At 35.1% G+C, this 20,648-nt stretch overlaps 1 protein-coding gene across 1 annotated transcript; it reads right to left on the reverse strand.

Moving 5' to 3' along the window:
* Positions 1-14,734: 14,734 nt before the first annotated feature.
* Positions 14,735-15,151, reverse strand: LOC148954166 (protein CFDP2-like). The gene has a single exon (XM_089086184.1). The coding sequence runs from the start codon at positions 15,149-15,151 to the stop codon at positions 14,735-14,737; it is 417 nt and encodes a 138-aa protein (XP_088942310.1).
* Between the last annotated feature and the right edge of the window lie 5,497 nt (positions 15,152-20,648).

Here is a 20,648-nt window from a genome sequence, read left to right on the forward strand (position 1 = left end):
AATCTGTTATGCGAAGAACAGATTATATCTTACGAAAAAGGATAAGGTTTTATTTGGGTAACTAATAACCATGAAAATGATACAATTACTATAAAAATGGAACAATTTTATTTTTTATATTTTGAATATATCACATATTACATACGGTACATAATTTCGAAATATTTCAAACCCAAGGGCAAGCAAGTCCTAATGACGGGACGTCTCTAAATAATGGGAAGGGTAATACATCCCGTAAGTAATATGTGATATATTTAAAATATAAAAAATAAAACTGTCCCCTTTTAAAAATACTTCTGATACAAAGTAAACTCCCCCAAATTGAGTTTAAATCCCGTTTCAAACTTGAGTCTAAAGTCTAATCAACAAAAGGAAACCTGCGTTTTACCGTCAGCCAAATATCCCTTTAAAACATCCAAATAAAAGATGATTAATTTTCGCATACCAGCTTGATGAATTTCGAGCACACTTTGTAATACTCCATCGAATTCCATACTCTTTGTATTACAGAACAATAGAGACTTGACAGATGTAAAAAGCAGAAAAAGCTGCAGGTTGAATGGCATTACAAAGCAAATGAGATGGTTTTGAATTTAACGAAAATGCTTGACAAAAATCATCATACGACATTGTTTTATACACAATTTGGAGTTTCTCTTAGGAATGTAGGCATTTAATGATCTAAATATTGCGAAAAAACTATTGGGTGGTCAGCCAGCATAATAATCTTATTTTGTCAGCATAAAAGTAAAGTGGGGAATCGTCCAACAGGAGTTGGGCCAATAGTGAAATAGCTCTTAGGGCACAGAATCAGGACTTGTGTTAGATAGTGATGAAGTGTTTTTGAGGGATTATTATTAAGGCACTACTATTCCATGAGCAATTATGAAATTATTATTCTGATTGAATTGAAGTTTTGCTCATATACGTATATTGCTGTATACCTGAAATGTAAGTCTCAGTAAACCCATTACTTTTCTATTTGTGTTGTTTTTATTATATGCCAGTGTATCACCGCTGAGTAGATAACTAGTTCAACTGTCTCCATTGGTACGCTCCTAAGGAATCTGATATTCACGCAACAATTGGAGAAATGTAGTTGAAGGACGACTCTAGGAAGTATAGTTACGTATTTGGGCAATCGACTCCCCAACCCAAATTAACCACCCACAAAACCATTCATAAAACGTAAAAAAATAGTAGAAAGTAAGTAGTTAAGTAAATTTAGCGGAAATTTATTTGATAAGCACTTGGCATTAGCTCCAAAAATTGACTTGAAATTCATAATAATCATATATCATTTATTCACGAACATATGATAAGTCAGGCTAGCTCAGTCGGTAGAGCATGAGACTCTTAATTTCAGGGTCGTGGGTTCGAGTCCCACGTCGGGTTAATTTCTTATAAACTGAAAATTTCTCATTTTAAAGTTGTTTTCTATTTTTCTGACACTTGAAAGAGTAGGGGTAAGTGAGTGTCAATTAGGCAAAACTTCAAAACAGATAAAAATAGACGAAGAATATGGGAAATATGTTGTCTGTGGGAAAGAGCAAGCAACTCCACAAAATACAGTATAAAACGTAAAAAATAGTAGAAAGTAAATAGTTAAGTAAATTTAGTGCTAGGTAAGTAGTTGGACAAAAAAGGGACATATTTTAGAAATTTGGGACATAAAAGGGACATATGTAATAGGACAAAAAAGGGACATATTTTAGAAATTTGGGATATAAAAGGGACATATTTTGCAAAATTATGACATCAAATGGAATATTTCTCTGCTGGATATATGTTTTTGTAAAAAATGTCGTTATTCGAAAATTTTATAATCCAACCGCCAAGGATTTAAAATAAGGTATATTCTTTATGAAAAACACATACAATAAAGCACTATACTACCGCCACTTAGGGTTGCCAACTGGACATATTTTATGTCCAAAGGACATATTCCTATATGCCGGGACATAATGACATAATAAGGCGAAAATGGGACATATTTTAGAAATTTGGGACATAAAAGGGACATATTTTGCAAAATTATGACATCAAATGAAATATTTATCTGCTGGATATATGTTTTTGTAAAAAAAAGTCGTTTTTCACCAAATTAATGTTGAAACTACTTATCTAGTACTAAATTTACTTAACTACTTACTTTCTACTACTTTTCTACGTTTTATACTGTATTTTTTGGAGTTGCTTGAACTTACCCGCAGACAACATATTTCCCATATTCTTCGTCTAGTTTATCTGTTTTGAAGTGGCGGCTAGGTTGTTGCCAATTTAGTAAATAAAACGATTATTGACCTCTGCTATCCCCATTAGAATCAAGATTTGAACTACGAAAAATCAACCCTAGCTTTTTACTCTATTGGAACCGCCTGGCCACAGGCGTGGACACGAAGGTTTTCCAAGTTCCAAAAGATGGCACTTATCAAACTAACTGCTTTTAAAACTATCTAAGCACTGTCTACAATCAAGAGAGTACACCTGATTTTTCTCAGAACTCGTTCTCATCACTTTCTTTTTTTCTCTTTTTCTTACCTTTACTTTTTTCATCTCCTTATTTTAGCCTTCTCTAGATTGTTAATACACCATTAAAAGTCGCAGAAACTTTCTGAAAAAAATCGAAGATGGCATTTCAGGTCCAAAAAACACGTTGAAACAACGAAACCTTTGCTAGATGGCGAAGCCTTTGCACAAAAATATTTTATGTGTGCTGCTGGTCCTACCGACCGCGCCACTTGTGCCGCTGAGGTTTATATGTTGGACCGCGAAGTTGACACAAACTTGTGCCGCAAAAGACTGCGTCACTTGTAATGGGGAGGAAAATGGAATGGGTACAAAGGGGGTTAGAAAACGACCGTGCCACTCCCTATGGGAGAAAATAAAAGTAGGCTAAAGTACCAGGTTTGAATGTTTTTGTGAGTGGTTAATTTGGGTTGGGGAGTCGATTGCCCAAATGCGTAACTATATTTCCTAGAGTCGTCCTTCAACTAAGTTTCTCCAATTGTTGCGTGGATATCAGATTCCTTGGGAGTGTACCAATGGAGACAGTTGAAATAGTTATCTACCCAGCGGTGAGATACAGGCATATAATAAAAACAACACAAATAGAAAAGTAATGTGTTTATTGAGACTTACATTTCAGGTATACAGCAATGTACGCATATGAGCAAAACTTCAATTCAATCGGAATGATAATTTCATAATCGCTCATGGAGTAGTAGTGCCTTAATAATAATCCCTCGAAAACACTTTTCATCACTATCTAACACAAGTCCTTATTCTGTTCCCTAAGAGCTATTTCACGATTGGCCCAGCTCCTGTTGGAGGATTCTTCACTCTTCTCTCTTATGCTGACAAAATAAGATTATTATGCTGGCTGATATTTTAATTTGGCTGATATATCATATCTCCTATTTTATTTTTGCAGATTCAATTCACTTATTATTTACATTTACTTCACTTCTCCGAAGTCTCCCAGAATAGAAGTCTCCCGTCTCCCGAAGTCTCCTCTCCTCTTTTTGGCGAGAATTGAGGTTCAAAAGATTGTGACATTATACTACCAGAAATTCTATTTACTGTTACACTCTCTTCACAACCTCTGTTACAATTTCTTAGAGTAGGGGAAGGGGTATTTGCCGGGTATACAAGCCTCTCAATCGCTACGTCTAATAATACCCTATTCGACCTTAAAAAATTTACCCTAAGAAATATCATAATCCTCGTTGTTCACGCAGCAGCCCAAGATATAGTAAAGCATGGAGTGATATTTAAGCATGAAAATTCATTGCTAGCTAAACATAATGCATGGAAAATGTTTATTAAATTGGACCCCAAACCCTTCGAAACCTTGTTCCAAAAAGTAACAAGACTAGAGAAAAATATGAATGAACTCAAAGAATCGATATTGCAATTCCTAAGATCGGATAAAGGATTGCAGACCAGTAAAATAATGGATAGTAAAGATAATAAAGAGATTCCAATTCCAGTTATCCTAAAACTAAAATCAAAATTCGTAATAGATGACTTTGACAAAAAAATGGCAGAAATTGACATGGCACTAGGAACCAGTACCAACAAAAACAGAAGGAAAAGATCAGCAAATAATATTGAATACTTGTCGAGAGAATTTACTGCAATGAAATCTATGGAAAACCCTAAATTATTGACTACAAGGAAAGGAAAACTTTATGATGGAAATTACGCAATGGTAAACGAACTACCAAGCCTATGGACTTTTGCTGGCTAGCTAGCAATGAATTTTCATGCTTGAATATCACTCCATTCTTTACTATATCTTGGGCTGCTGCATGAACAACGAGGATTATGATATTTCTTGAGGTAATATTTATAAGGTCGAATAAGGTATTATTAGACGTAGCGAACGAGAGGCTTGTATACCCGGCAAATACCCCTTCCCCTACTTTAAGAGATTATAACAGATGTTGTGAAGAGAGTGTAACAGTAAATAGAATTTCTGGCAGTACAATATCACAATCTTTTGAACCTCATTTCTCGCCACAAAGAGGACATGGCATAACTAGAAAGTCGTTTCCTTATTCTGGGAGACTTCGGAGAAGTGAAGTAAATGTAAATAATAAATGGAATGAATCTGCAAAAATAAAATAGGAGATATGCGACGATATAGGTCGAACGAAATTAAGGAAATAGTGGAATTATGGAAAAAAGTAGTGAACCCCAATGCGGTTTATGCGCAACCAACAATATTGGTGGATTGAGCCAGTTTAAATTTAATAGACAACGAAAATGAAGAAAAATATTATGGATTCGCAATACGGAAAACAAATGTCCCTCCCAAAACGATGCAAAGAATTAAATATCACAAATGATTGAACCCGTCGGCGACAAATCCGAAATATGGTTTGTAATACCGTCGTTTGAAATCCCTGAAAATCTGTAATGCGAAGAACAGATTATATCTTACGAAAAAGGAGAAGGTTTTATTTGGGTAACTAATAATCACGAAAATGATACAATTACAATAAAAAAGGGAATAATTTTATTTTTTATATTTTGAATATATCACATATTACTTACGGTACATAATTTCGAAATATTTCAAACCCAATGGCAAGCAAGTCCTAATGACGGGACGTCTTGAAATAATGGGAAGGGTAATATGTACCGTAAGTAATATGTGATATATTTAAAATATAAAAAATAAAATTGTTCCCTTCTAAAAATACTTCCGATATAAAGTAAACTCCCCCTAATTGAGTTTAAATCCCGTTTCAAACTTGAGTCTAAAGTCTAATCAACAAAAGAAAAACTGCGTTTTATCCTCAGCCTCAGCCTCTTTATCCCTTTAAAACTTCCAAGTAAAAGATGATTAATTTTCGCATACCAGCTTGATGAATTTCGAGCACACTTTGTAATACTCCATCGAATTCCATACTCTTTGTATTACAGAACAATAGAGACTTGACAGATGTAAAAACAGAAAAAGCTGCGGGTTGAATGGCATTACAAAGCAAATGAGATGGTTTTGAATTTAACAAAAATACTTGACAAAAATCATACGACATTGTTTTATACACAATTTGGAGTTTCTCTTAGGAATGTGGGCATTTAATGATCTAAATATTGCGAAAAAACTATTGGGTAGTCAGCCAGCATAATAATCTTATTTTTTCAGCATAAGAGTAAAGTGAGGAATCCTCCAACAGGAGTTGAGCCAATCGTGAAATACCTCTTAGGGCACAGAATCAGGACTTGTGTTAGATAGTGATGAAAAATACTTTTGAGGGATTATTATTAGGGCACTACTATTCCATGAGCGATTATGAAACTATCATTCTGATTGAATTGAAGTTTTGCTCATATACGTACATTGCTGTATACCTGAAATGTAAGTCTCAATAAACCCATTACTTTTCTATTTGTGTTGTTTTTATTATATGCCTGTATCTCACCGCTGAGTAGATAACTAGTTCAACTGTCTCCATTGGTACGCTCCTAAGGAATCTGATATTCACGCAACAATTGGAGAAATTTAGTTGAAGGACGACTCTAGGAAGTATAATTACGTATTTGGGCAATCGACTCCCCAACCCAAATTAACAACTCACAAAACCATTCAAACCTGGTACTTTAACCTACTTTTATTTTCTCCCATAGGGAGTGGCGCGGTCGTTTTCTAACCCCCTTTGTACCCATTCCATTTTCCTCCCCATTACAATTGGCGCAGTCTTTTGTGGCACAAGTTTGTGTCAACTTAGCGGTCCAACCTATAAACCCCAGCGGTACAAGTGGTGCGGTCGGTAGGACCAGTGACACACATAAAATATTTTTTGTGCAAAGGCTTCGCCATCTAGCAAAGGTTTCGTTGTTTCAACGTGTTTTTTGGACCTGAAATGCCATCTGTGATTTTTTTCAGAAAGTTTCTGCGACTTTTAATGGTGTTTTGACAATCTATAAAAGGCTAAAATAAGGAGATGAAAAAAGCAAAGGTAAGAAAAAGGAAAAAAAAGAAAGTGATGAGGTCCTGGGTTCGAGGACCTCATCCTTTAATCTCAGGGCCCTGGGTTCGAGTCCCTCGTCGGGCGGGTTTTTTATATACTAAAAACTTCTCATTTTAAAGTTGTTTTCTATTTTTCTGACACTTGAAAGAGTAGGGGTAGGTGAGTGGCAATTTGAAAAAACTTCAAAACAGATAAACTAGACGAAGAATATGGGAAATATGTTGTCTGCGGGAAAGAGTAAGCAACTCCAAAAAATACAGCATAAAACGTAAAAATATAGTAGAAAGAAAGTACTTAAGTAAATTTAGTGGAAATGTATTGGATAAACACTTGGCATAAGATCCAAAAATTGACTTGAAATTCATAATAATCATATATTACTTATTGACGAACATATGATAAGCCCGGCTAGCTCAGGAATCTGATATTCACGCAACAATTGGAGAAATTTAGTTGAAGGACGACTCTAGGAAGTATAGTTACGCATTTGGGCAATCGACTCCCTAACCCAAATTAACCACTCACAAAACCATTCAAACCTGGTACTTTAACCTACTTTTATTTTCTCCCATAGGGAGTGGCGCGGTCGTTTTCTAACCCCCTTTGTACCCATTCCATTTTCCTCCCCATTACAAGTGGCGCAGTCTTTTGCGGCACAAGTTTGTGTCAACTTAGCGGTCCAACATATAAACCCCAGCGGCACAAGTTGCGCGGTCGGTAAGACCAGCGGCACACATAAAACATTTTTTGTGCAAAGGTCTCGCAATCTAGCAAAGGTTTCGTTATTTCAACGTGTTTTTTGGACCTGAAATGCCATCTGTGATTTTTTTCAGAAAGTTTCTGTGACTTTTAATGGTGTATTAATTATCTAGAAAGGCTAAAATAAGGAGATGAAAAAAAGCAAAGGTAAGATAAAGAAAAAAAGAAAGTGATGAGGTCCTGGGTTCGATGACCTCATCCTTTAATCTCAGGGTCCTGGGCTCGAGTCCCTCGTTGGGAGGATTTTTTATAAACTGAAAATTTCTCATTTTAAAGTTGTTTTCCATTTTTCTGATACTTGAAAGATTAGGGGTAAGTGAGTGGCAGTTTGGCAAAACTTCAAAACATATAAACTAGACGAAGAATATGGGAAATTTATTGTCTGCGGTATACAGCAAGCAACTCCAAAAAATACAGCATAAAACGTAAAAAAAATAGTAGAAAATAAGTAGGTAAGTAAATTTAGTGGAAATTTATTGGATAAGCACTTGGCATAAGATCCAAAAATTGACTTGAAATTCCTAATAATCATATATTATTTATTCACGAATATATGATAAGCCTGGCTAGCTCAGTCGGTAGAGCATGAGACTTTTAATCTCAGGGTCGTGGGTAAGTGATTGGCAATTAGGCAAAACTTCAAAACAGATAAACTAGACGAAGAATATGGGAAATATGTTGTCTGCGGGAAAGAGCAAGCAACTCCAAAAAATACAGTATAAAACGTAAAAAAATAGTTTCCTCTTCTTTTATTCGAAAATTTTGTAATCCAACCGCCAAGGAATTAAAATAAGGTATATTCTTTATGAAAAACACATACAATAAAGCACTATACTACCGCCACTTAGGGTTGCCAACTGGACATATTTTATGTCCAAAGGACATATTCCTATATGCCGGGACATAATGACATAATAGGGCAAAAAAAGGGACATATTTTAGAAATTTAGGACATAAAAGGAACATATTTTGCAAATTTATGACATCAAATGGAATATTTCTCTGCTGGATATATCGTATGTTTTTGTAAAAAATTTCGTTTTCCCCCAAATTAGTGTTAAAACTACTTATCTAGCACTAAATGTACTTAACTACTTACTTTCTACTATTTTTCTACGTTTTATGCTGTATTTTTTGGAGTTGCTTGCTCTTTCCCGCAGACAACATATTTCCCATATTCTTCGTCTAGTTTATCTGTTTTGAAGTAGTGGCTAGGTTGTTGCTAATTTTGTAAATAAAACAATCATTGACTTCTGCTATCCCCAATAGAATCGAGATTTGAACTACGAAAAATCAACCCTAGCTTTTTACTCGATTGGAACCGCCTGGCCACAGGCGTAGACATGGAGGTTTTCCAATTTCCAAGAGATGGCACTTATCAAACTAACTGCTTTTAAAACTATCTAAGCACTGTCTACAATCAAGAGAGTACACCTGATTTTTCTCAGAACTCGTTCTCATCACTTTTTTTTCTTTTTTCTTACCTTTGCTTTTTTTCATTATCTTATTTTAGCCTTTTCTAGATTGTTAATACACCATTAAAAGTTTCAGAAACTTTCTGAAAAAAATCAAAGATGGCATTTCAGGTCCAAAAAACACGTTGAAACAACGAAACCTTTGCTAGATGGCGAGGCCTTTGCGCAAAACATATTTTATGTGTGCCGCTGGTCCTACCGACCGCGCCACTTGTGCCGCTGGAGTTTATATGTTTGACCGCTAAGTTGACACAAACTTGTGCCGCAAAAGACTGCGCCACTCGTAATGGGGGGGGAATGGAATGGGTACAATAGGGGGTAGAAAATGACCGTGCCACTCCCTATGGGAGAAAATAAGAGTAGGTTAATGTACCAGGTTTGAATGGTTTTGTGAGTGGTTAATTTGGGTTGGGGAGTCGACTGCCCAAATACGTAATTATACTTCCTAGAGTCGTCCTTCAACTAAATTTCCCCAATTGTTGCGTGAATATCAGATTCCTTAGGAGCGTACCAATGGAGACAGTTGAACTAGTTATCTACTCAGCGGTGAGATACAGGCATATAATAAAAACAACACAAATAGAAAAGTAATGGGTTTATTGAGACTTCATCACTATCTAACACAAGTCCTGATTCTGTGCCCTAAGAGGTATTTCACGATTGGCGCAACTCCTGTTGGAGGATTCCTCACTTTACTCTTATGCTGATAAAATAAGATTATTATGCTGGCTGACTACCCAATAGTTTTTTCGCAATATTTAGATCATTAAAGGCCCACATTCCTAAGAGAAACTCAAAACTTTGTATAAAACAATGTCGTATGATTTTTGTCAAGTATTTTTGTTAAATTCAAAACCATCTCATTTGCTTTGTAATGCCATTCAACCCGCAGCTTTTTCTGCTTTTTACATCTGTCAAGTCTCTATTGTTCTGTAATACAAAGAGTATGGAATTCGACGGAGTATTACAAAGTTGACTCGAAATTCATCAAGCTGGTATGCGAAAATTAATCATCTTTTACTTGGAAGTTTTAAAGGGATATTTGGCTGACGATAAAACGCAGTTTTTCTTTTGTTGATTAGACTTTAGACTCAAGTTTGAAACGGGATTTAAACTCAATTTGGGGGAGTTTAATTTATATCAGAATTATTTTTAGAAGGGAACAATTTTATTTTTTATATTTTAAATATATCACATATTACTTACGGTACATATTACCCTTCCCATTATTTCAAGACGTCCTATTATTAGGACTTACTTGCCCTTGGGTCTGAAATATTTTGAAATTATGTAAAGTAATTAATATGTGGTATATTCAAAATACAAAAAATAAAATTGTTCCCTATTTTATAGTAATTGTATCAGTTTCATGATTATTAGTTACCCAAATAAAACCTTATCCTTTTTCGTAAGATATAATCTGTTCTTCGCATAACAGATTTTCAGGGATTTCATCCGACGGTATTGCAAACCATATTTCGGATTTGTCGCTGACGGGTTCAATCATTTGTGATATTTGAATTCTTTGCATCGTTTTGGGAGGGACATTTGTTTTCCGTATTGCGAATCCATAATATTTTTCTTCATTTTCGTTATCTATTAAATTTAAACTGGCGCTATCCGCCAATAATGTTGGTTGCGCATAAACCGCATTGGGGTTCACTACTTTTTTCCATAATTCCACTATTTCCTTAATTTCGTTCGACCTATATCGTCGCATATCTCCTATTTTATTTTTGCAGATTCAATCCACTTATTATTTACATTTACTTCACTTCTCCGAAGTTTCCCAGAATCAGGAAACGACTTTCTAGTTATGCCATGTCCTCTTTGTGGCGAGAAATGAGGTTCAAAAGATTGTGACATTATACTGCCAGAAATTCTATTTACTGTTACACCCTCTTCACAAACTCTGTTATAATCTCTTAAAGTAGGGGAAGGGGTATTTACCGGGTATACAAGCCTCTCGTTCGCTAGGTCTAATAGTACCTTATTCGACCTTAAAAAATTTACCTCAAGAAATATCGTAATCCTCGTTATTCACACAGCAGCCCAAGATATAGTAAAGCACGGAGTGATATTCAAGTATGAAAATTCATTGCTAGCTAGCCAGCAAAAGTCCATAGGTACAATGGGGGGTAGAAAATGACCGCGCCACTCCCTGTGGGAGAAAATAAAAGTAGGTTAAAGTACAAGGTTTGAATGTTTTTGTGAGTGGTTAATCTGGGTTGGGGAGTCGATTGCCCAAATGCGTAACCATACTTCCTAGAGTCGTCCTTCAACTAAATTTCTCCAATTATTAATAAAAAATTGTAGATGTCTGACAAAACTAAAACAGAATATGGGCATTATTGTTAACAGCATTTTATATACAAGGGCAAAACAGCCCCATAGGAGAGAATATTTTGTACAAAGGGCTTAAGCTGTCTAGAAAAATATCCAAAACGGAATGCTACAAATAAAGGACACAATGCTATGAATGTTAAGAAAGACACCACATTGTTATTCTATGCTTTAAATCTTGAAAAAGTTAGCTTTGCTTTGAAACAGATGGCGCTCTTGCATTTACTGTTTGGACTGTCACTGGATCATAGTCAAAATTGTGTTAAAAGGAACATGTTGGCTTCAAAATGAAAACTAAATGAAATGAATTTATTTTATGAATAGATGTGAATAGCGATTCTTTGTGCGAATTGATGTATTTTTTATATATATTGATTATTTGTCTCTAATTTTCAGTGCTCTGTTGTAAAACACTAAAAAGAATAAAGATCAAGATTTTTTTTTAAGGCCAACGAAAATACTAGACGAAAAAAACGAATATTTAGGTAGGGCAACCACCTTCAGCAATACAGGAGGAAGTTAGAAGGAAACACGTTGAGCAAACTTGGAATGAAACATTTTCTGAACGGAAATGTGAACGAAACAACTTGTATAAAAATAAACAACGTGGAAGCCAACAGAATGAAACAAATGAAAATCAGAATTTGAAGAGTTAAAAAACAATCAACGCGAAGAACTAACACAAATAGCAAACAAAAAAAATGAGCGGAATTATACAATTTTAAAGCCAACAAACATAATTTCAAAATCAAACCACTTGCCAATATCTGTGATTTTCAATAAGCAATAGTACTAGCCCAGTACTAAATAAGGGACGGGATTGGTAAAAATTCTTTCTTTTGCTAGGTAAGTTATTGCCCTTAGGTCAGCTCGGGACAAAACTGCAGCCCATATTGTTCAATGGTAATCAGTGCTTCCAATTGTGGCTTTGTTTCTTTTTCTTGTTGGTTTCTGGGTTGTTTATACGAAGCTTATTTTAGTAAAACTCTAAATTCTTAAATAAAATGCATGGAACATGAATAATATTTTAATTTGTCCTAGAGCCATGTATGTGACATGCATGTGCAACATAGTTTTTAAAAGGGAATCCAGCCGAAAAAATTCTTGTTTTCACTAATTCAGTCACAAATTTAAACTCATATTGTTTGTATCAAAGGTTAAAATCTATTGATGCGCAGCTGACCGTGGCCCGACACACATTTTGTCCATGCCTTTTCCCTACTCTGCTCTCTTCCCTATGGCTTCCTCATAATGGCTTTAAAGTCATCGATCACCAGTTGGGCAAGTTAATGAGGAATTTTGCTGTTGCTGAAGCGGGGTCCAAGTATTATTTTAGAAGCAAGTTTTGTCAGACATCTAGTTCTGTAAACATGTAAGCAGTGTTTTGAGTTTTGGGACTCTTAAGGGGACAACAATACTCGAGGATAGGCCTGATGTAGGATGTAAACGCCAGTGGGAGTTGGCGATCAGATAAGCCAGACCTGTGCATACTTTTTAACTCTGGATTGAGTAGTGATATTTGCGTGCAATATTGTCAACATGCAGCTTAAACAAGCAATCCTGTTTAAGCCTGTAAATATTACATCTAGAATTGTTGCAAAGAAAACAGTTGGAAACAGCACGTCTGAGCTATAATGTCCCGCTTGAGTGGATTGAATCGTAGAACTTTCGATTTCTGTTCATTCACTTGTAGGCCATTTAATTGACAATGTGTGATGAAGTCTGTGGAGGAAGACTGGTCTAACTACATCTTTGCTACCGCATTCTGTGTTGTGTACTTGAGAAAGGCAGACAAGTCGTAAACGAACTTAAAATACTCTCCGAGTTCTGCTAGGATTGGGTTGATGACGGGAAGGAATAAAAGAGCAGTTAGTTTCGTCCCTTGGGGGCAGCCGTAGTTCTGACCACTCAGAGCAGGTATGTTCGGCAAACAAAGGATAAACTAATTACCGTGGACTTTGGGCAAGTCTTAACTCATTTTTACTCCAAGTTTCCACAATCTACAAATCACCCTTCAGTCAGACAGATTGAAAATCTTTGCAAGATTCCGGTCTGAACAATGTGTCAAAGGGGCCATGGGCTAGATTTTTAGCTCTAATCATAGTGCCTTAAATGTCCTTCATGATTTTAGTCTTAGCACGCTGTAGCACGCTCTCCTTTTACTACTAAATTTTTTGGGGAGAATGGACCTTTCGAATATCGTGTCAACATTTCGACTTACACCGCCTAGTTTATTCTCTCCTTCCAGTGAAGAGAAATTTTACTTATCTTTTTACCTTTTTAATTGAAATTGCAATTTTAGAATTTAAATTCGTTCTCTTATGAGGCTACCGGGTTTCTTGGGACAAGTTGGACAGAGTGGAACCCTGAAATAAATGGTTAATTTTATTCATTTAAAATTTATACGGCATTTGAATAGACTGGGCAGCAAATAATACTTGATGAACCACAGGGAACATAAGACTAATTTCACAAAAAAAAAGAATAATAAAAAAAACCACACTTTATTGTTAGCATCGAAAACTGACTGATTCTGATTATATAATGGATAAATACTCGGTTCAAGTACCCTTTGTATAGTGTCACTGGAATGTGTGCCACTGGTGTCTGGCCGGAAGTTATGTACACTTACCAACTATATACGATGAGATTCACCTTAATAAGCTGCAGAGTGGTATCGTTTGTTTATGCATATTAGTGTTTGACGCTTTGAAACTATTGGGAATGTGTTTGAGCGTATATCTTGGCCAATTTGATACTATCACTAATTGTTTTCTATTTTAATTACAGATAAAGAATCCGACAGACGAGAATTCAGTGAGAACTGGAGCACAAGTCACACTAGTCGGAGCTACAGTTTTAAAAGATCTTGAAAATATCTTAGCTGATAAATTACCGGTTCTAATTCAGGCTTTTATTGGTGTTTGTTATCATTTTGCTTTCTAAGCTCATATCAGTATTTTTTTCAGCCGAGGAACCAAATTTTGTTTCGGCAGTCGAATCTTAAGTCGCTTGATGAAAAACTGTTAGTGATTATTCAGGTCATTTTTATTCTAGATTTGTGGCTCATAAAAATCGTCCTTCCGGATGGTATAATTTAGGCCTACTATTAATTTTCTACTTTAAGTTGGTCTTCAATGGATTCTTTTTCGGGAAAACTTTTCTAGGAATTAACTTTTGCACTAATTCGTGTAGTGATGTCACTTGGTTTATTTTTATTAGCAAAAATCACCTTCATCTGTCTAAGCTTAGACTAACCTGTCGAACTGAAAGTCCTATGGCATATAATTCAGTGTAAACAGGTGCAGCTCAAGTCAAGCAACTAGGGTTTGTTTTGTTGTTTTTTCTTACCGAAGTTGCTTTTGAAGATATTAAAAAAATTTTGAAAAAAAATTTAACTTAAAGATTGAAAATTTTATTAATGACGCAAGAAAAAAAAGTAGCTGAAACAACAAAAAAAAGAATAGGTTTGTTCTAACAGTAATCTAAAGCAACAATCATTTCCCAGACTTTCAAAAGACAATAGACAAGCTACCTAACTCCTACTTTGGCACCACTTATATGTATTCATGAGTGTTTTGGAGAGAGACCCTTAGGTCTCTTTCAGTTTAGTTCTTACTTCGGCCATCATCAAGATGTGATCTGAATTCACGTCCGCTCCTCGAAAGCCCCTCATGTCGAACAGGCTACTTCTCCAGCGTCTTGATATGAGGAAATGATCGATTTAGTTTTAGTTGTCCGGCCTTTCACCAAGTCGTTGCGTAGGGCATAGTCAATTAGGAGTGCACCGTTTCCATTCATGTCTCCGATGCCATGTGGGCCCAGAACTTCAGGGCAGTACTGACGATCTGCACCGACTTTAGCATTTAGATCGCCAAAAACACAGATTATATCGTGCCTGGGAACGTCTTTGGTGACCGATTGTAGCATGTTGTAGAATTCATCTTTTTCCTCATCATCAGCTTCGTTGGTCGGAGCATAGCAGGCGATGATGGTCATTTTTGTATGATTAGATAAGAAACGAGCTGTCAATATACGTTCGCTAACTGGTGTCCAGTTCACCATTGCTTTGAGTGCAAGTGGCGACATCATAATTGCTACACCAGCACATGGACGGAAGGGTGACCGCTAAATGTCATAGCATACCCATCATCAAATTTCTCTAATCCATTTCCAGTCCACCTTATTTCAATGAGAACGAGTATATCGATGAGGTATTGTCTCATCTCTTTAATAGCTTGTTCTGTCTTGAATATCTCGTTCATCATTCTCACATTCCAAAAACCCATCTTTAGGTGTTGTTTCGCAGTCAAAAATCGGTTCCGGGGGCACGCGGGGATCGTTATCGGGGGGGGAGGTGATGCATCCAAGGCTGTTGTAGGCGTTTCAGTTGCAGGTGTTTTCCCCTAAGGGTTGCCCCTTAGGGTCCCGGGTGTGGGTTGCAAACCCACAGCCCAACCCCCTCATTTAACGGACTTGGGACCGTCATGTTCCCCCGACCTCTGTGAGGCAAGGTTCCTTACATGGTTGAGTTAAAACTGGGAAGCTGTTCTTTTTCTCTATATATATATCCAAATTTAAGGCAAAAAGATCATCTTCAAGAAAAACAAGCATACTATAAAAACTAACTTACAAAAAATTTAAAACTAGCTTAAGGAATATGTAATTTTGACATCAAAAAAACGAAAATATTCCAAACTGTAATCCTGTAAATTTTGTTGAAGTTGAAAAGAATATTGTTTTTATAAGCTTATCTGCATCAAAACAGAGAATTTCTGAGCTATCCCTGTAGTTAGGCAACTCAGGGCTATTGCCGCTTTCAAAATACTTTTGCTAAATTCATTGGTGCAGTCTTTTTTCGAATACATGCGTTGCATGATTCTGTTTCTACGATCTTAGCTATTTTCGGTCTGATAAATACTGGAAGCTTCTTTGTTACAATTCTGGTCTCGTACATAGTAAGTTTGGCTTTGGGGCATGTCTCATAGATTCTGTCTGTTTTTTCAACAGATTTTCTTCTATAAACTGGCCTGGCTCCCGGTTCCGTTTTTCAAGTTCCAGCTCAATTAATAAAGGCCTTTTATTTTCCCTATATAACTGTTCCCACTCTTTAGGTACCAGTGGTTGGACCTCCGTCATAGTGTATACACTTTGCCTTCTCTTTCTTACTGCCATTTCACGCAATATAGATCTCTCTCGTGTAAACCCATAGCTTCCTGTTTGTGAAAATCCTCTATCCATGTTAATCTTTTAATCTTTTAATTAAATTTGTTTCAGAATTAAAATCACAAATAAAATCTGTTATGTTGTTGCTTGATCAAAGTTACTTTCACAACTAGAAAGTTTTGACATATTCATTGCGTTCCGTACATACATGAACCGCATAGCGATAAGCCGATAAGGTGACTTTGCATTCCTGACTTGCCTTTAAGCTCCACCCAGAAGTACCTATTGCGCAATATTGTAACATCATTTATTTGCTTCGAAATTTTTTTTTTGTATTACAAAACATTTCTGCATAAGTTATATATATATATATATATATATATATATATATATATATATATATATATATATATATATATATATATATATATATATATATATATATATATATATATATATATATATATATATATATATATATATATATATATATATATATATATATATATATATATATATATATATATATATATATATATATATATATATATATATATATATATATATATATATATATATATATATTGAGCGAACCTATAAAGTGAATTTTTAAACTGAGTTAAAGTTTACAATCAGCTAGAAAAACCTGTGGTGACCAAAAGATTGTTTAACGGTAAAATTAATCTTGTTCATAGGTTAATTGATAAAATTAGTTGATTACATTACATTGTTACAAATGCTTTTTAAGCAGTTATAATTTTGAGAAAATGGGGATGAATATTAACCATTAACCATATATTAAATACGTAACCACTTATATGTATTCATGAGTGTTTTTGAGAGAGACCCTTGGGGAACTCTTTAAGGGTAATCATTATAACGATTCCGGAATGGTTAATCTTTGTATTTATACCCGCAAATGCTTTCCTCCAGGTGGTCAATTCGAAGGCAATATTCCTGCTTCTGTTTATACCAGATTCGCTGCAGTTAATAGAAGTTTCAAATTTGCAAAAAATGAAAAAGGAAATCCATGACTTTTAAATTTCCCCAAAAAATATAAAATAAGGCCTGCAATGGCAACCAAAAAAGTTATGAATATCTCAAACCTCAGTCCTGAAAAACAATTATACAGTGTTTAGTTTTATCTTTTTGATTCATTGGTTTTTCATCCGGATTTTTACCCTACCAGGTTCTGTTTGTTAAATTGCTCCCTAAAAAACATAGGATAAGGCTTTTTATAGCAACAAAAAAAAAGTTATGGATATATTAGCCTAATGTTTACGATCCTTCTTTAGCCCGGAAAAACTGGTCCTGGCTATATGATTTGTTGCTTTTTCGCCCTGTTTTCCACCCTACTAATTTTTTTTTTAATTGCCCTCGAAGGGCAATTTAAAGGCATCACTTGTTCGTCCCTCCAAGGGTATCACTAAGTCGCGATGAAAATAGTCGTTATTCTAAACTTTCATTCTAAAAGTAGACCTTTGTGGGTAATAAAAAGTCGACCCCTGTGGCTTTTAGACTACGCTAATCCGTAAAACAAGAGCCAATACTAGTATATACGTTGTATTTTGATAAAACTTTGAACAGTTTGTGTGATTAAATTGGTTACGGATGGCAATGGTCATGGGATTAAATCCTCATTGAGCTACCTGAAAACAGACAAACGTTGATTAACGTTGATTAAACGTTCCTGCATAAATTAAAATCAGTGCAATCTTTATCTGTTCCTCCCTCTTGTGCCTATGGAGGGCCAATTATACTTGGGCCATCAATACCCTCCAATTTACTAGTTCAAGTGTAATATCCTAGGCAATCTTTGAACATTGCTGCTGAAAAATGGTCCTTGAAAATTAAGAAAGTTTTGTAATTTCTAGGATTGATGTTGTATATACGCTTACAAACAATAATGCAACCAATCAGTGAGATCAGGTCCCTGCCCTGTATTTTTTGTACAAAAAAAAATCAAAAATATTTTATTAAATAGCCGAAAATTGTTAATTGTACGTAACTTTTCTCATTCCTTCTGAGGCGGGGTTACAGTGTTAGTGGGGCTGTGTAGCGATAAAAAAGATTGATATTTGTAGCGATAAAAATTTCTCCGATAGCGCCGCTTATAGCGCTGGAGATTGTGTCAACTAGGCCAGCGCCGCTCTCAATTAATGAGAGAAAATTGAACATGTAGACATATAAATGTGGCCTCTTTTTTCTCGAGCTATCTGGAGATCAGATTCCTTGGGGAGCGTTTACCTTGGAGACATACGAACTAATTACCTATTATTAGACTAGACGCAGACATATAAATGAAATAAACACAGATAAAAAGGCAATAGCTTTATTGACTTACATATTTAGATGCACAGCAATAGGTCACTTCAAATAACAATAATGGTGACCGAGATGAAAGAGTTTAAGACTACTATCTCAATGGACCTGCTTCAACTTTACGAATAATCTCAAAAAGCACTTCTGCCGCGCTATCAAACGAAGTTTTTTATTCCTGCACTGTGAAGACTTGCTCACCATCGGCCCAAAAAGACCAAAAATACAAATCTTTTATCGAATTAATTATTTTAAATATTTTTGATGATTAAAGCATTACCGCGGTTTTTGCCATTTACACTTCCTTAGAAGTATTGTGCATAGCATTTTTGCTACTAATCATCTTAGTAAAATTTGAACGACTAGTGTCGTAGTTTGACTGATGATAGAATGCAAATTCTCTTTTTGATGATTAACAATTAAGACTCATGGAAGCAATATTTGAACTCAATTAGGGTACGTTTAATTTCTGCCTGAATTATCTTTAGAAGGAAAGAATCTTGTATTTTAAATATATCGCCTTTTACTAATGATACATATCACCCTTCCCATTAGTTAATGACGTCCCGTCATTAGCAACTGCTCGCCTTTGATCTTTTATTTTAATGTTTGCCATTTATTAACTATTTCTTTTACATAATTATTTTATATTTATGTTGTGGCTTAATTAGGAGTGCTTAAAATTTTCACTATTACCTTTCTTATTTTATTCTACATCCCTATCTAAAACTCATCTACCGGAAGAAGATTATTCATGGTTCTAGGTTTGCTACTATAATAAGGATTTTTTTTTTGATTTTTTACAAGGCTTTTTTTTTATTTTGCTGTCTATATGACGTACTACATTCTATCTACACTACGTTAAATGAATAACATGATAATATTACACCTAATTCTACTTGTGGTACATACATGAATGATTTATAACATACAATATTGGGTTCATCATATTCACTGGTAACATTAAAACACTTTCACTATTAGGATTTTTGAATTATCCAAGTTATTAGGAAATAACACATGTAGATTTACATCTATTCATCACCTTCGAGTCCTTAGTGTACTACACCCTTCTGTTGCATATTATTGTCCTTCAATCTTTTTGTCTTGGCAAAAACTTTGAAGCATTTACGTTATAGTTTTTTCAAGGAGCAGTTCGAGTCTGACTGTCTTCACACGACAAGTTTTCTCTAATAGTCAACTGGGAAATTATGCTTCCCACTACAGGTGTTGGTGTTTTTCTTCTCAGCATATCATTTTTAGGATTTTGTGGGGCACATAGAGAATATATTCTCGAGTTAAAATTGTTCATTTGTGCCTTTTATAAAATCGTTAGCTCATGGCTTGCGTCGATTAGCCTTTGTGGTGATTCCTCGGTTAATCAAGGGGTAATTGAAATTTGGATTTGAAACAGGTTGTCGTCATACTATAGTGACTCTTTTAACATATTGTCTTTAACTTGAACTTCAAACATTTTCAAATATCGTTTAACTTCATATATCATTAAATATTGTTCATCTTGTGCTGCTTAATGGGATTTTCGTAATTAAACTTCAAATTGTGTCTAACTTAAGCTTCAAGTAAATTCGAGAGTTTTTAGGTGTAAATAAAATTCAAATATCGTTAAATATCGTTTATCATGTTCTTCCCACTGTGTTTCTCAGCATTTATGTGATTACATAATTTGCTAAAGTGTTTGGACTAGGGGTTTAAATATAGTGTTATCTGATACGTAATATGGTTCTTAGTTGATGAAACGACGGTCAGAGGTAACTGTTGTTTTCGTAGACGAAGCTTGGATAAAAATTGCCTGGAGTTTATGGTGAGTACTCTTCGTTGGTTGAGATATGATGAAAATAGATGCTTCTCGGTTGTATCTGTACTGGGCAGCTCATTGTAATGCTCGATAGCCAATGTGTCCATTTACTTCCTGTAATAAAAATAGCGAGGCAGAATCACACGTTCTTTAAAGTAAACACTCATACTACAAATAAGTCACGTGTTGATTGGGTACATTAATTCCTACGCTATGAGACAGAATTAAATAAATACACTAATATTAGTACTCTCAACGAAAATCTAAAAATTTAAAACAGAGATG

Source organism: Artemia sp. Qi Xiang Cuo, chromosome 3, assembly GCF_049724085.1.
Source record: "Artemia sp. Qi Xiang Cuo chromosome 3, ASM4972408v1, whole genome shotgun sequence".
Taxonomy (NCBI): domain Eukaryota; kingdom Metazoa; phylum Arthropoda; class Branchiopoda; order Anostraca; family Artemiidae; genus Artemia; species Artemia sp. Qi Xiang Cuo.

What these genes read in the sequence shown, in the direction of transcription:
- LOC148954166 (XM_089086184.1), bottom strand. Translation starts at nt 15,151, where the DNA reads ATGTCGCCACTTGCACTCAAAGCAATGGTGAACTGGACACCAGTTAGC.